At 41.3% G+C, this 18089-nt stretch overlaps 2 protein-coding genes across 2 annotated transcripts in view; one reads left to right on the top strand and one right to left on the bottom strand.

The window, feature by feature from the left end:
* Positions 1-18089, top strand: part of LOC126513754 (60S ribosomal protein L23a-like) — a 313598-nt gene that overhangs the window by 83985 nt on the left and 211524 nt on the right. The window lies entirely within an intron of this gene.
* Positions 10718-18089, bottom strand: part of Umad1 (UBAP1-MVB12-associated (UMA) domain containing 1) — a 190221-nt gene continuing 182849 nt past the window's right edge. Inside the window, exon 5 of the mRNA XM_050162305.1 lies at positions 10718-10936. Within this exon, the coding sequence (XP_050018262.1) occupies positions 10909-10936 (28 nt within the window). The 3' untranslated portion in view covers positions 10718-10908. The remainder of the gene's footprint in view (positions 10937-18089) is intronic.

Raw genomic sequence — 18089 nt, 5'->3', positions numbered from 1 at the left:
TGTGGGGTTTGTCTGTTATGAAAAGTCCTTCTTTTGAGGCAATTAGAAGCCACCCACAATCTGCACAGTAAGTTTTCACCTCATTTTCAGTCATTATCACTGTTTATCAGCCATGGCTGTAACATCACAGAGAGTTCACCAAGATTCCGTAGGTGTTTTAGGATTCATTATCTTCACTGTTATTACTACAAATGGCACCATTTCCTTAGCGCCAACAACCTGCTGAAGAAAGCAGGTTGGTCCCATTTTAAATGGGAAAGACAGGCGTGCGTTCCACACAAGGGCAGGAGAGGGTGTGTGTATGGGGGGGTGATTTCCAGAAGAACGAACACTTTGCAAGAATCCTTTTTCCCCATTCCAATCTGACCCACAGAAAGGGAATAGAACTGATCAGAGCGCATAGTTAGGATGGAAATTCTGGGGAATTGCTTATGTGTACGGCACAAACTGTTCATTTTATATGTTTGCAAAGTCTATTGAGACTTGGAATCTTTCAAGTTTGACCGAGTCTCCCAAGTTGCTGCATGATTTCTTGGAGTTCTCTCTCTGACCACCCAGCCCCTCCAGCAGAGTGGCCGGTCTCTACCCAGAGGCTAGTTTTTTTTAAATATATTCGATGTAATATAATGGATGTTACTTTCAAAGACACAGGGATAAATACTTATTATCACTAGTGTCTGATTTAAACAAGGAGCAAATATTTGATCTTGGCAAACCCTTTGGACTTGTGGTTATAGCAATACTGAGGAGTTATGTCCAAAGACTCTCCATATTTTAATATGCCCAGGTCACCTATATAACATGTCACAGTTCACAGCCCTTTGTTTTCTTCCAAGCAGCCTAGAAATGAAACTGAGGGAGAAAGGACAACCAGTTTGTCATAAAGCAACAATATTTTTGTAGGAAAGCCTGCAGGAGGAAAAGGAAGCAGTGCCTGAAAAGATGACAGAGTCAAGAATTTTTAATAATCTGGGCAATTGTTAGAAGTAAATACAGAAAAGAGATTCACTAGGCTTTCCAGAGAGCAGCGTGAGCCAATTCATATCATTACGCATTTACAGTTTGGAATTTAGTTTGTTTACTGTGGACCCACACTGGCTAGAAAAAGAATTGCCAACAACATAGTGACTGGTGCCATTTGTGAGGCTGTGAGGTTGTGACTGGCAAAGAGAGAAGATCTTCAGAGGACAAGGTGTGGGGGGGGGAGTGAAGTACAAATGTTGTGGGTTTTTTATTGTCTTCATGAAAAAATAATATTTTTCAGACCTTGGACCTGGGAGGCGATTTTCCATGGCTGATTATGGTAGTTCTCACGGAATGACTGCACACCTGCATTTGGTGAAACAGAAAGAAAAACTCCCTTGTTTGGTAAGGGAGCATATGCAAATGAAAGGATCTGGCAAGCAGGACAGCTGGCGGTAAAGAGTGTTTTACCATTCTGAGGAGCCCTTGGCTGAAAGCACGTGGGGTCGCCACCAAGCTGGTAAAGTGTGTGGAGCAGCTTCAGGAAGCTTAGCTCTCGAATGTGAGAGCAAATGGCTTTGGAGAAACAGGTAACTATCCTGGCCCAAGTCCAGAACTCACTGACAGCGAGAACTGAGAGTTGAGCAAAGTTGAGGGAGCCATTGACAAATTCATGAACCAAGGCAAGCATTGTATTCTGATGCGCAACTGAAAATATGTGAAACTGGACTCTTTCTGACTTCCTTCAATCTTCAATGTCAGACAATAAAGGATCTTTGCTTAAATTTCATGAAGATACATCAGCAGCACGCTTCTTATATTTTAGGGCACATCTTTGGTCAGTGTTATAGTAAATGAAGGCTCAGCACTTCTTTGAACGAAGAGGTGATTTTTCAACAGAGACTGCACCAGATTTAAAGGCGCTATGACCCATGCAAAGAACACATGGACTGTTCACAGCTTTCATTTGCTCATCTGTGAAAAGGGGTGAATAAGACCTGCCCTGCCCACTTCACAGGCGAACATCAAACCCAGTTATGTGCCATGTAAGATGATATATAAATACAAGGGATTATTTTTATGGAATCAATCCACTGATGGCTATTTTTTATTCATAGACCTTACTGAAGTCCAAGACCACCAGAGACTTGTATATTCAATTATAATTTATGGACCCTTCTATCTATTTAGATTAATAATCACATGTATCATTTATTTAGACAAGAAAACCCAATTGCCTTTTCAGGCTACCCCTTCGGCCTCATCCAGGCTTGTTTCTGTGTGTGTCACATCCACAGGGAGGTCCCAGTGTTTATTAAAATGGGCTATTCTGGGTGCTTAGGTCCTAAATTTAATCATAGTGACAAAACAAAACAAAACAAACAAGATGTCCATGCAACTTCAGAGACCAGATCCTCCCGAATTCTTGGTTTACTGACATAAACAAAGCAAACAAACAAAACATCTACCATTTTAGGGGGAAAAAAAAAAAACTCACACCCAACATTGTCTTTGTATGCAATGCAATCATAATACACAAGCAAGAACCAGCAGCTATGTCAAAGTTTAATTGTGCTTACAGAGCATAACTGAAAAAGTTGCAGCTTTTACTTTTATCCTTCTAAGAAAAGACATTATAAATGTGCACCTCGTTTGCAGTGCCTGGAAGCTCTTGGCTCGTACAGAGCCTGGGAGGATGAGAGGCTTTCCTCTAGCCTCATATGCTTGCCATTTGGCAACTCATTTTTCTTGCTTTTGTCCTCACACATCTGTTCTTCTAAAAGGGCGGAGGCTTAGTCGCTGAGCGGTTTGCAAAGCAGTGGTGACTTTGGGTGGTAATAAGCCTGTATTAGAACAATAGCCGTGTGTGATACAATTTTTCTTCCTTCTTCTGCAAGTGGCCTGAGAGGCCGGATGTCATCAAGCCAGTGGGCATTTTCAGGTTTTATAAGCCCAGGGCAAAAAGCTTGGTGAGAAGTTGGAGCCATTTATTTGTTGTTGTTCTTCATTTCCAAAACAAGCACCCTTGAGTTGTGGTTCCCCATTCTCTATGTGGCTCTGAGATACTTGTTTTATTCTGAGTAATGCCTCCAAAGATGACCCACCATATTCAGTGTGTGAGCCTGGTAAGTAAACTCACACGACTCCTATCATCTACTGAGAAAGAATTCCTCTCTCCCTTTCAAGACTCTTTTTATTATTTTTAATTATGGGTATATAAGGGTATGTATATTTGAGTGTAGGGGCTGCTGGATGCCGTGAGCAGTAGGAGATCTCGGGCATCAGGAGGTCATGGGCATCAGGAGATCATGGGTAGTAGGAGGCCATGGGCAGTAGGAGGCCATAGAGGTAGAAGATCATGGGCATCAGGAGATCATGGGCATCAGGAGATCATGGGCGTCAGGAGGTCATGGGCATCAGGAGGTCATGGGCATCAGGAGGCCATGGGCATCAGGAGGCCATGGGCATCAGGAGGCCATGGGCATCAAGAGGCCACGGGCATCAGGAGATCATGGGTGTCAGGAGATCATGGGCGTCAGGAGGCCATGGGCGTCAAGAGGCCAAGGGCGTCAGGAGGCCATGGGCATCAGGAGGCCATGGGCATCAGGAGATCATGGGCAGTGAGAGGCCATGGGCATCAGGAGATCATGGGAATTGGGAGGCCATGGGCATCAGGAGATCATGGGCATCAGGAGGCTATGGGCGGTAGGCGATCATGGGCATCAGATCCTCCTGGAGCTAGAGAGACAGACATCTATGACTCACCTGATATGGGCATGCTGGGAACTGAACTCAAGTTCTCCACAAAAGTAGTATGTTCTCTTTACCTCTGAGCCATCTCTATAGCCCTCATTTCTCCTTTATCATTTTGAGTCTTCATTTATGTTTATAACTAACAACTATCGAACAGCAACAAAAATCCCCAACTAAAACTGTCCTGCAAAAGACCATTCAAATCAATCCCTTTGTAACCAGGGGTCCTCTTCATAGTTTATTTTTCTACGAACAATTTTATTCTGGAGACAAGTATTACTGAGGTGATCACTGGAATGCTAATTATTAGCTATAGTTTAACTGGCTAATATCTAATGTAAGCTTTGCCATTAACTGGCCAAGTAACCTAGAATAAATTTCCATTTCCTTTTCTGTAGAGTGGGAATTAGGCCAATGATCTAGTAGTTAAAAAGCATCTATAATCTTAGAGGGCAAATGTCAGAAGGCAGATAGCCATGGGGACCATCTGAGACTCTGTGGGTGAGGGTGCATTCACTCTTTTCTTGTTTTTGTTTTGTTTGTCCTGGAACTAGCTCTTGTAGACCAGGCTGGCCTTGAACTCACAGAGATTTGCCTGCTTCTGCCTCCCGAGTGCTGGGATTAAAGGTGTCAGCACTACCGCCCAACTGCATTTGCTCTTTGGGGACATTAGAAAAACCATTTAGTACTAGAGCCATGGTTTACTAATGCTGCCCCAAATGGCCCTAAAGAGTAGATACATTTTCCATATACCTCTGATCATCTCCATGTAAATCAAGTTATTAGATGGTGCTTTTTGACAAATCAATTTGCTTGACTGAGGTGGATATTTTATTCCCAGAGGACTTGCCTCTTGGTTCATAAAGGAATCAAGGGCCAACCCCCCATAGGCCTGCACATAATACTGTGCACCACCACCGAGTACCTGTGATGCTTTCCAGCACATGGTATTGTGAACTGCTATAGCGGTGTTTCCTCTCCCACAGTCATGATCTCTGGTCTCTGGTCTTGATAGCTCCGCTGATGGTGTTGGAGTTACTAGACAAAGGCTTGGACAAAACCATTCATTAGCAGTAGCTATAGGATATGAACATATGTCTACCACACATCCTTTTCTCCATGGAGACAGATATTTAATGTGGAATTTTGTACATGTTCATGTTTGCTATAATATAGGGTAGGAAATGTAGGAACCAGCATGGCCACGTTAGGACTATGAGATGACACTGGTCAGATGAGCTAACTGTCACAGCAAATAGACCATTTTCAGTCCGTATTAAAAATGAAGTAGAACTCGAAACCATTGGCCATGGCCACCTTTCTCTCCTGTTTCTACAGGGTCACCACCTCCCTTGTGACCAGTCTCCCTGACAACTGTTATTTGCTCACTCTCTTCTGGGTTCCTGTTTCTAGCCCTGGAGTTCCTTCTGGTTATGTTTTGTTTGTTTGTTTAAATGGGTTGCCTTCATTCATGCTTATGTTATTTATTAATTGGTTGATTTTTGAGACAGTCTTATATAACTCAAGGTGAGTTCCTAGTCCTCCTACCTCCACCTCTAAATTTCTGGAATTTCTGTTATATACCACTATATACACCACATTTCTATACATTCTGATCTCTGCTGGTCCATGATGGCTCCTCAACTTCAATTGTTTCCTTCTTTAGTCCTAAAGTCTGATGTTTGCCTCATGAATAAATGACACATGGTCTTTTTCAATAGCTCAATCAGCAGATCCAGATCCACCTATTCTTTCATGAGACAGGGGAGTCCCTGAACCTCAGATCTAGCTGGTAGCCCACCACCATTAACATTACGGCACTCTGAATTATGCTGCAGTATTCATTTCCTGCAACTCTCCATTTTAGTTCCTGTCCAATGTCTGTCTTCCCTGTCATCAGAGCGCCGAGTGTTTGCCTAGCATTTCTGTGTGCTAGGTGGTTTCACACCTCACCTCATTCTAATCCTCACAACCACTTCTAGTCTCTATTACCTCCCTGTAGTGTTATGAGCGGCAGGGCTGCATCCCCGGCACTCAGCCGCCCGCATGGCTAGCTTATGCCCAGAAATAATTACACAGAAACTGTATTCTTTTAAACACTGCTTGGCCTATTAGTTCTCGCCTCTTATTGACTAGCTCTTACATATTGATTTAACCCATTTCTAATAATCTGTGTAGCCCACGAGGTGGCTTACCAGGGAAGATCTTAACCTGCATCTGTCTGGAGTAGGAGAATCATGGCGACTGCCTGACTTGGCTTCTTTCTCCCAGCATTCTGCTTTGTCTACTCCGCCTACCTATTTTCTGTCCTATCAGGCCAAACAGTTTTCTTTATTAGTTAACCAATAAAAGCAACAGATAAGATACAAGACCCACCTCCATCACCTCCCAGTTAGTACTAAAACTCAGACAGCCTGTATCCAGAGCCTATTTCATATCTATTCCCTCAGTGTAACAGTGAGCCCCAGTAAGCGCAGAGGTCAACTTGGGAGCCTAACAAGAAATTGGCATATATTAGTCAGCAGAGGATTGACACATGGAAATGCTCAAATATTTAGTATATTTCAGAACATGGAGTGGTGTATAGGTTACTCTCTAATCTTCCCATATGTGTTTACTCATCTCTAGTCTCATCTTGTAGTATGTTTGTTTTCTTTACCAGGTCCAGTCATCCAGCTGTATAAGGAGTTCTCTGAGCTCAGCGTAGTTCACAGCCCTGCCCCTTCCGTGTTAGTTAAGTCTCATTACTCATGCATCTACTCCTTCATGCCCTCATCCTCATTCATTTACTGCATTGCTCAAAAGTAAAGCAGGGAAAAATCCCCGTGATAGACACACGCTAAAGGAACAAAGACAGAGGGCTCAAGAAGTTCTCCCAAGAAAATCTCTGTCATCTGAAGTGAGATTCGTATCTAGTGTACATCAAGATACAGAAATTAAAAGACAGTTCTCAAATACAACATAGAAACTGCCATTCAATATATGAAACAGTGTTAACTATCCTTAACCATGAAAAAAAAACCAAATCAAATTGCTTTGAGATTCTTTTTCATACCCAACAGAATAACCATAGTAATGAAAAAAAACTAACAATAAATATTAGGAAAGATGAGAGGGGAAGGAGCCCTTATATATTGCTAATAGGAATGCTGACTGGTCTAGTCACTATGAAAATCAGTGGGCTGGAGAGATGGGTCAGAGTTAAGAGCACTGGCTGCTCTTCCAGAGGTCCTGAGTTCAATTCCCAGCACCAACAACCATCTATTATGAGATCTGGTGTCCTCTTCTGGCCTGCAGGTATACAGGCAGGCAGAATACGGTACACACAATAAATAAATAAAATCTTTAAAGAAAAAAAGAAAGAAAAGCAGTATATCTATTCTTCAGGATGCTAAAAAGAACTGCTCCATGATCTGTATACACGACTCCCGGGAATAAACCCAAAGGAATATACATCAGTACATGCAGAGACACCTGCACACCCATGTTTATTGTAGCACTATTCACGATAGGCAGGTTGTGGGATCAGCCCAAGATACAGAAGGTACGGTATATATACACAATGGGGATGTGATCTTTCTGCCATAAAAAAGGATGAGGTTGCACTACTGGCAGGAAAATAGATGAACTAGGGATAATAATTGATTAATAATTAAGCCAGATTCAAACAAATAGCACATTTGCTCTCATATGAGGATCTCATATTACACACACACACACACACACACACACACACATATTACAAGCATGACATGAAAATATTTAGAATAGGGGGAATATTTAGAACAAGGAAGGGGTCTGATGGGAATGAATAAGGGGAGGGAGGAGAAGGCATGATGGAGCAAATGTGATCAAAGTACCTGATATACTTAAGAGAAAATGTATTTATGAAACCCACCATAGTGCACATGAATATATACTAATTTTTGAAAATTCTCCCAAGTGCATCAACATGAAAATTGATGCTTCATTTTCTACAGTGTATGCACCTACATGGCAAGTCCCTGTCCTTTCAAGGCTCTCTCAAATAGTCTTTCAATGCCCATCCACCCCGTCCAACCCTGCAGACCTTGTATTGCACAGCTTTATGTGATATTATAGTCACTTCCAATCAGACTCTGAGGTCTGCTTTCTACCTGGTGTATTAGTAGTCTCAGCACAGTTGGTTCTTGGCGGAAAGGAGAGAATCGATAAAGAACTAAAGGATAAAATAATTGTCTATCTTGTGAAAAGACTTTAATTTGTTGTACAATGCTATACCCAAAACAACAGAACTTGGGTTCCTGTTTACAAAATAATTATTTTTTCCTTTACGTATAAATAAGGGAGACTAAGGGTTATCTAGCACTATTAAATAATTTCATTTTAAACATGGGTATATAAAATGTGTTTTAAAAAACATATAAACTTACAGATACATGCTCACACACTTTTGACAATTTTGTGAATTTAGCTTGAGAAAATACGAATTCTTGTCACCAAGCATGTTCTTTTGTAGGCTTTGCACATCACAAAATACTAACTGATATAATCCTAGCATTTTTTCTGAAAGGAAAAAAAAATCTACTAATTCTTTCATCCATGGTCGTATTGTAGAAACAGCCCCCAGTCTTAAAAGCTACTGGTATACTTCATAAGTGTGTGAAAATATGCCATCTATACATTTTGGACTAACATCAAAGCGCATTTATGTTTTATTACTTATTTGGGGGTGCCTGTGCCATTTGAAAGGGATCTTTGAAAACTGTAATGAGATGCAAGCTTACACCAATGTCCTTCTCTGCAGCTCCGACGCTTTGGTTGGAGCAGGAGTGGGTAAAGGTGCTGTCTTCTCATGCTGCCGTCAGAATGTGTAACTGTGAGCTGCCTCCTTCTTCAGGACAAGTCTCACTTAAATGAGTAGGGTTGGACTGGGCCAACAGCTTCTCTTCTCTTCTCTTCTCTTCTCTTCTCTTCTCTTCTCTTCTCTTCTCTTCTCTTCTCTTCTCTTCTCTTCTCTTCTCTTCTCTTCTCTTCTCTCCTCTCCTCTCCTCTCCTCTCCTCTCCTCTCCTCTCCTCTCCTCTCCTCTCCTCTCCTCTCCCCCCCCCCCCCTCTCCCCTCCCCTCTCCTATCCTCCCCTCCCCTCTCTGCTCCTCTCCTCTCCCCTCCTCTCTTCTTCCTGTCTTTCTTCCTTTCTCTTTCTTTCTTTCTTTCTTTCTTTCTTTCTTTCTTTCTTTCTTTCTTTCTTTCTTTTTTGTCAATAGTGAGAAAGTAAATGTTTTTGGCTTTAGATTACACGATTAGCCTGTCATAGGTAACACAAACACTATGTAAATAAACAAGCTTTGCTACTTTCCCATAATATTTTATTTATGAAAATCAGCAGTGGGCTGAATGTGGCCGAAGGTCATAGTTAAGATGCCATAACTAGTGGAATTTTAGAATCCTTGTTAGGTTTCTTTACTGTGCTCTTCAGTTTCTGCGGTTATGTGTAGGCTCAGGATTGGGGGACAGCGGGAAGGAAAGAGGAGCACGCTCTAAAGAGTCATTGGCAGATGAGTTTACTTTATTCGACTTATCTTCTCACTTGGAGTCTTTCTACCTTTTAGCATAATGCCCCTATTATATTTAGCAATTAGAGTGCCGTCAGAAGCAAAATGCAAAACCATTACTCCCTGAAAAGAGAAAAGGCTTCCGTACGAAATGATGCCTGCGAGGAGTGTGGGTGGTAATTTACTCATGTAATCATTTCTATTTCAGTTCTATGGCAAGTATTTCTGGAGATGGCTCACACAGCAAGAGGATCTTCAAGATGTGCACACCATAATTAACCTTTTTACATATCCTAGTAAAATTAACCAATAGTTGCCCTTCTTCTGTAGTTCTAATTTTACTTATGTTGTGTGGAAATGATTTCAGTTGAAGGAAATAATTATAAGGAAAAAGCTCTTTATCTTGAGTTTTAAACAAAATATGGATGTTTTTCTTGTTATTTTTATTTTGTGACTAAGTTCTATACATTGACATCCTTCAAGAGATGGTGTTTGGAGTGGGACCTTTGGAAAGTAATCGGGAAATGAAGACGGAGGCTTTGTGAATGGGATTAGTGTTCCAATAAGGGACCCTAGAGAGATCCCTTTACTCCTTCTGCCATGAAGACACAGTGTTAAGTGTCATCCATGGTCCAGAACATGGCTCCAATGCAACACCAAAGCTACTTATGCTCAAGTCATGGACTTCTGTGCCTCTAGAACTATGAGATAAATTTCTCCTACTATAAGACAGCTAATTGTTATAAGACAGTTGTGGTGTTAAGTGATAGTAATTTAAGTTGTAGTAACGTGAATGAATCAAGACAGCCAGGACCAACATATATCCCTAATACCACTACAAGTGGATTGACTTTCTAGGTTTGATGACAACGTCAGTCTTGAAGTCTCATCCGAAACGCTGTGGATTTATAAGGAAACCCCCAAAGGGGGTAACAGTCTACTGAAAACTAACAGCAAATAGATCACAGCAGTAATTTTGGAATCTAATGACCTTTTGAGTCACTTTGTCAAAGATTCTCAAATGTTTTACAGAGGAACTTCCTCTGTTTAGTAAAATGATTAAATATTCATTTTTAAATGTCAGGCAATATAAAATGCTACAAAGAGGAAAAGAATCTCTCAAAGAAAGATTGCTAACATTTTGTGAACACTAACCATATAATTAAAAATGGCCTCAAGAGGGATCATATGTATGTATTATTACATATTAAAAAGTGGTAGTATGTACTACTGTTTAAAACAATTTCTGTTTTGGAGTAAGTTTCAGTTTAGAGAGATGTTGTAAACATTAGGATTCTACATACGCTCCATTCAGCTTCCTCTATTCTTAACATTTCATAATAATAAATAATAAAATACAAAATAAGATTAAACAGTAAAGATGCTTGTTAACAGACACACTTGAAAATATATAAACAGAGATTTATTACAAGGAGTTGGCTCACAGGATTAAGCAGACTTAAATGTTTTGAGCAGTGAGTGCCTCAGACAGTCTGTCGACCCAGAGAAGCTGATGTTTAGATCAAACATCACACAGCAAGGCAGTCGGGCAGATAAAATCCCTAGTATTGAACCTTTTTGTTTCACTCATGTCTCTGATTGGCTGGGCGTGGTCCAGCTACATGAAGGAAGCCAGTCGGTTCTGTTCAGTCCACTCCCTCAAGTACGGATGGCATCAGGAAAAGCCCTGTGAGACACACAATTAAACGTCTAGGTGCCTTGTGGCTTAATCAAGCTGTCACATAAAATTAATCAACACAGATATAGTGCTACTTTTAATCTATTAGTTTAATGTAATATTCAACTTGCCAGATCATATTGTCAACAGTGCACTTCACTTGAAGTGCTCACAGCAAGGAGATGGCTCTCCAGATGTCCCAGGTTTCTGTCTCCATCAGTTCAGCTGGGTACCTGGATGCTTTACAGCTGTGTTCAAACTCAGGTATTTTTAATTATATAACTTAGCTACATGTTATAAAAACTAATAACATAGAGACACAAAAGTCATATATTTGTTTGCACATAAAATAGGATGACTATGCCAAAAATATTAGTTACATATAGAGTAATTCAAAACTTGCTTTCAGATAGGACAGGACGACAAACCCCTAGGATTCTGAGTGCATGTTCCGCCTCGAGCTTCTTCCGGTCCTTCTTTTATTTTACAGAGAATTGAAGCAGGAAATCTACACTACATCCTTGTCATGCCCAATGCAAAACTGGTGGCCGGGGCAGCTCAATTAAGTGCCCATTCTAGAAGAAAAGATATAAACCCCAGACTAAAAGACTGGGAAATGGCAAAGGGCAATGTACATAGCTCACACGGAAGTGCAGTTCAGCTCGGGAAGACGGGAAAGCTATGGATGGCTGTGTGGCCCTGTGACTGGCATGGATACCACAGAACTGTGTGCCTAACATGGCTAAAATACTGCCCCATGCAAGTCGTCAAAGTTAAACGCACACTAATGGCTAGGTATATTCTTTAGCTTCCTCATTTCAACAAATAGGCCATTAATAAAAATTGCTGCAGCAGACAAGAAGGCTCATTCTATACTAAACTTACTGTAATTTGGTTTCATAGAAGAGCAGGACCCCAACATGAAACCAGATGACTTTCAGGTAAAGTCCCCTTTGAGACTTTTAAACCAAAGGATTCTAATTCTCTCACATTTTTTAAATTTAAGAGAAAAACATGTGGTTAGAGCAGCGGCTCTTAACCCAAAGCGTGCCATTTCCCCTGGTATGTTAAGAAATAGACATGTGCACATTGGCTATGGTACAGGGATCTTCTAGTGATGCAGAGATGCCAATCCTCCTATAAACACAAGCCCACACTCACAGGCACATAGACACACAGTTAAAGCTAAAACTAAAGCCTTAAAAAGTTATTGCATATTAAATGTGGGTTTTACATAAATTCATTTTCCCTTTGTCTTTTTAGTATTTGCATTGCTCATGTAGCAGAAGATGGGATTGGGTGGTGAAAGAATTTCCCTTTATCTTTGGAGTAGAGGGAAAACCAGGTTTTTAGTACAGAAGAGCAGAAGGCATTGAAGTTGCAGGACTGCTTGTTTATGGCAGGAGCTTCCAACCCCACTTTGCATGGGTTCTCTTCTGTTTGTGTGAGCTGCTTTGTGTGCAATTTCTGGGCATGCCGCTCCCAGCATGCTAAGGAGGGCAGCTGTGTGGTTGTGCTGCAGCTGACTTTGAGTCCCTGGACCACGGTGCTACTCCACTGTTCCCCTGTTTGTGTAGAACTGAGCCATGCTCTGTCTATCGATGGGAGGGCGTCCTGGGGGTGCGAGTGTGGAGAGCTGCTTTCGCGTGAGTCTTGCTTTGGGAACCCATCCCATTTGCTCTCAAGGGTAGCATTCCTCTACAGAAGTAGATATTCCGCATATTTGGAAAATTCTGTTCCCAGCACAAGGAAGACTAGCAGTTTGATCCTCAGCACCCCAAAAACTGTTTAATTTTGTACAATATAAATATTTTTTATCCAATGAGAAAAGACATACGTTCATTTTCTTCCACTTCTACTGTGGTCTGAATAAGGTCTGTGTGGTTTGAATAAGAGTGACCTTATGGGCTCATATATCTGAATGCTTAGTCACCAGGGAGTGGAACTTTGAAAAAGCCCATGCCATGCCAAGCCCTGAGTCTGTCTGTCTGTCTCTCCCTCTACCTGTGTGTCACCATGCTTCTTGCTATGATGATAATGGACTAACTTCTAAAACTGTACACATGCTCCCAATTAGATGTTGTCTTTCATATGTGTTGCTTTGGTCATGGTGCCTCTTCACAGCAATAAAATAGTGACTAAGACCAGGCCCATTTTTCTGTTAGTTATTCTCTATATTCTGGAGCTTCCAGTGCTGACACTGGTCAGGACTATTGTTCTAACACTATGGTTCAAACTATTGTCCACTCTTGACTCTACTTTAGTAATTCAGCCTTAAGAAGCAGATGCTTTCCTGCTGCAGCTTCATTACTGCCTGAATATCTGGCTGCCGATCTTGTCATAGATGACTTTTAATTACTTTTATTCCAAAAAAGGTTATGGGATTTGCTTTCCTATTTAGTATCCACCTGTTACACTGCTCCTGAGAGGATGACTTTTAGGGCTCAAAAGTTCAAGTCAGTTTTCCGGTTGATACTTTTTCAGACTTGTAAGACTACCCTAGAATTTCTTTTCTCTCATAATACTTCTATTATTTTTGATTTTGGGACTATTTCCTTTGCTATTTAGAACACAAGTCTATGTGTGAAGGTGTGTTGTGTGTGTGCAGGGGCATTTACAAGTGCACGTGTGTTTACGTGGAGAACAGAGAAGACTCTCAGGTACCATCCCTTAGGCACTGTCTGTGTGGCCGGTGAGGCCCAAGGATCCTCCTACCTCTACCTCACAATGGAATTACAAATATACAGAACTATACTGAGCTATTTCCTCAGCCCCACAACATAACTCTTTAAGAAGATAGAAATTAGTGGTTGAATACTATGAAAATTCCATCTATAAAATTATATGGGCCTGTTCTTAGAAGAAGATCGTAAATTTAACTACTTTAGGAATATTTGAGTTTTTAAAAATTTAAAACAATTTTGGCAGGTTATATTTTCCTGAGAATTATTTTGGCTAGGTTTTGAAACATATTGGAAAAAAATTATTCATAGGATTCTGTTTCCAATCCTTCTAAAGTGTGTGCACCTTTTAAGGCCTTGTCCTTTTATACACTCTTGTTTTTCAACAACTTGTGAAAGAATAGTCGATTTTATAAGAGCTTTCAAAAAGAAAACTTTTCTTTCTTTCTTTCTTTTTTTGGTTTTTCGAGACAGGGTTTCTTTGTGGCTTTGGAGCCTGTCCTGGCACTAGCTCTGTAGACCAGGCTGGTCTCGAACTTACAGAGATCCGCCTGCCTCTGCCTCCCGAGTGCTGGGGTTAAAGGCGTGCACCACCACCGCCCCGGCTAAGAAAACTTTTCTATTGGTCTTCCTGTTCTAGTTTCGTTTCCCATTCACAGAATTGTGCTCTTTTCATCAAGCTCTGTCTTTACTTTTGGTTTACTCTTCTGTTCTGTAAATATTTAGGACGGGCATTTAGTTCAGTTTTCAGGCTTTTACTAATATAAAGATTTAAGGACAGTAAAGTCCCATGAAAACATTGTTTCTGACATAATCTTTAGAAGACAGAAATTAGCTGCTGGATGATTTGAAAATTCCATCTATGAAATTCTATACGTGATGGTCAGTTTTGTCGCCTTGACATCACCCAGAATTGCCTGGGAAGAGTCTCAGTAGACCTTGTCTACAGCAGACTGGCCTCTGGTCAGGTCTGTGGGGACTGTCTTGACCCCCTGACTATGAGACTCTGATTTGGCACAGCCTGGTGTTTATAAACATTAAGCAAGCGCTGTTGTCTCTGTACCCCTGACTGTGAGGGGCCTGGCTGCTTCACACCCATGCTGCCTTAATTTTATTTTTTGATAATGACCTTTAACCTTGAATTGCATGTGAAAATGAACACCTTTTTCCCCAGAGTATTTTACCTCATCAAGAGAAACTAGTACAACATAGTATATCTTCCATCATCATCATATATAAGCATATATATAATTAATATAGATTGGTTTTTTGAGACAGGGTTTCTCTGGGCAGCGCTGGCTGTCCTGGAGCTCTCTGTAGACCAGGCTGGCCTGGAATTCAGGAATCTGCCTGTTTCTGCCTGGGAAGTGCTGGGATTAAAGGTGTGGCCACCATTCTTGTTCTTTCAATTATTTAAAAATTCTATGATTTCTTAATGGATCGCTTAGAGAAAAATGCATTCTTTGCAAACAGGTGAGACTTTCTAAAACACCTTTGCCACTGACTCCTTTCATCTTAAATTGCCATCAGAACATATACCATCTTTCTACGGCGTGGACTCAGAGTTAACACTATTTTGCAAGTGTTTTGATAAACTCATCCTCTGTTTAACTAGAAATGCCTTTGTTACTTCCCTGCTTGATAGGCAGCAGCTCTCCAGCCCTAAATATAATGTCCCAAGACTTTTTATTTTCCCTGCACAGGAAGTGATCATTTCTTCCTCTGTGATCTTTCTCCTATCAGGCTGTTTTTAAATTGCCGCTGTCTTTCTACAGAGTTCCTATTTAAAGCTAAGCACTGGTTTTCTTTTTATTTATCCTTCTTGGCCATACTACACTTTCCCCAGCAGACTCATAGCTTCAGCATCCGGGAAAGGAGCCTAGCTACCCTTACTTTCTCCTGAGCTTCGTTCCCTGTGTTCTCTCTCATCTGATATAGGTCAGAACTTCCTCAATATTTGAAACAACTCTTATATTTTCTATATGTTAAAGCCCTTCCTTTCTTTTCTTCTTCCTCTGTTTAATTTACTCCTATTCCCAAGGTCATTACTTCCCTCTTCAGGGTTGTGTTTTGCTGTCTCCAATCCATATTTGCTATAGGGCAATCTACTTAGTGATTGGTAACAGGAACTATTGGTCATTCCTGATAGTCTTCTGTTGCTTGCTCTTTATTTTCATTTTAAATATTTCTCTAAGTATTTCATGAGCAGCTCTTCTCTCTGTGGCGATTCTAATACACATGGCTTACTTTCTCAAGGGCTTACTGGCCTTTATTGTGTTCCATCAACTGCCTAATTATGTGTGTGGAATCCAGTAAGATGGCTTATGAGTGGTTTGCTACGGGAATTTATGCTAGTCACTGGGAAGACATCAGTTTGGAACTACGGTAGCTCTCTTCGAGGGTCTGGGCTTAATGTCAGAGTCAGCTCCAGTGTCCTTCTCTTGCTATTGACTCTGGTGTCGGTCTCTCCATTGCAGTTTCGAGCGCTCCCCGGCATCCCCACATGACAACACGGCTGCTCTCTCTCGCTCTTTGCTCAGCCCACTTACCTGTTTGTGCTCCAAAGTCTAACACTGGCCCTATCTGATCCCATTTCTTTCTTTATTTGAGGCAGACATCTGGACTTTGAGATGATTTTACTCACTTCCTGGAAGCCTAGGAACAAACTAAAATGTTTTATTCAGGATTTCGGACCTAATTAGTTTTCAGCAGACGAGGTCTTGTCTGCCACTGCTTTGGGAAGCAGAAGTGTAATTCTTAATCTGTGAAGCTCAACAAATAACATACATGATCTAACATCAGCACATGGCATCCTGTCATGACGTAAAAGATCAAGTCTCTGTAATTATTTTTTGTATTTCCATTTTTAAACACCACTACTCTCAGACCAACTGTATTTTCATTTTTAAAATGACTAAATTAAGTAATCCTTTCATTGAAGTAACTCAAGCATAAAATTGTAACTTCTGTGGTCACCCTGGTAAGAGAACATGAATATTTCTTAGGAACAGTTTCAACAGCGGCCCTCTAGGAAATCTATCAATGTGCACATCGTCAAGAACACGCTAATCATAAAGTCTGGGGGAGGGGAGACTCAGAGAGGGGTAACAGTCTATCCAGCTGCCTTTCAACATAAACAATCATGCTATCAGGGACTCTGAGGGGAAAGGATTACAAACAGGTACACTCAAAATTCTAAGTAGCTGTTAGAAGCCCCTGAGGGTTTCTTAATTAATCTCTGGTATTATCTCTTTTGTTTCGGTTAGATATACTGTCAAAGTTAAATTGACAGCATTTAAACTTCATTTTACACACACACACACACACACACTCACACACCACATACACATACTCTCACGCACACTCACCCACACTACCACACAGACACACACACACCAAACGTTGCTTCAGTCCAACGCAGCCTGACCTTGAATACACTTGTGCTTGGGGATTTTCTTTTTGAGAAAACTAAAACACCTTAAAAGCTGAGGTCTCTATGGCATGGCTGCATATGCTGCTAGTCCTGAAGACCACAAGCAGTGCTCTTATTTGTGAATGCTTGCTTGGTGTATGCCTGTTTATACACACACAGTTGTGTGTGGACCCAACTGTACACCTTCCGGGGTGTATGTGCTTCGACACAGGGTGGTCAGGGAACAAGTCTGGGTGTTGGCCCTCCCATAGAGCCTCCAACTCCCATCTCCCACAGAAACACTGGGATTACAGACGTGTGCGACAGTGTCTGTCTTCACGTGGGCTCTGAGGATTTAAACTCAGGTTGCATGTGTGCCAAGTGCTTTACCCACTGAGCCATCTCTCCAGTTAAGGATGAACTTGGAGGAGCAGAGCTTGTGCCATTCCTTAAAAGCCAGGAGAGCATGCACGAGGGCAGTTGTAGCAGTCAGATCTGTTCACTAGATTCTTTAAGTCACCTTCCCACGTTTCAGAAAGTGATTCCCTAGGGCTTTCTCAGGACTTTACATTTCAGACTTCAGGCATTCCTACTGTAATACAGGACATCATAGAAAGGGAGTCATTTAAATCACACCTATACTGTAATACAGGACATCATAGAAAGTGAGTCATTTAAATCACATCTATTTCCAAGCCCACAGTGAAGTTTAAGACTAAAATAACTGATCTACTTCGCTGCCCTGAAGGGAGCCCTAAGTTTCCAAAGCCCAACCCTAGGAGCTTGTCTTTGTGCGTGTGCGGGTGCTCAGAGCTGCTGTCCTGGGGGGGCTGCAGACTGCGCCCCCATCAACAGTCTGCACTTCAGACTGTCCATGTCACTGTTACTGTTTTCAAAAACACAGCTAACTTCACATTTTAGGGAGACTGGACATTTCCACAATTGTTATAAGTTGGTGCCTAAGACAACAAAATCCTGTTTCTAACTGCTTTCAGAAAATGTCCTTTTTTTTTCTTTTTTTTTTATTGAGAATAAGAAAAAAAAAGTTTCCGCCTCCTCCCAGCCTCCC

This window comes from Alexandromys fortis, unplaced genomic scaffold (assembly GCF_014885135.2).
Source record: "Alexandromys fortis isolate MF-2015 unplaced genomic scaffold, M_Fortis_MF-2015_v1.1 scaffold_110, whole genome shotgun sequence".
Classification (NCBI taxonomy): Eukaryota; Metazoa; Chordata; class Mammalia; order Rodentia; family Cricetidae; genus Alexandromys; species Alexandromys fortis.
The sequence above is the reverse complement of the archived record's forward strand: the minus strand, read 5'-3'. Positions and strand labels throughout refer to the sequence as shown.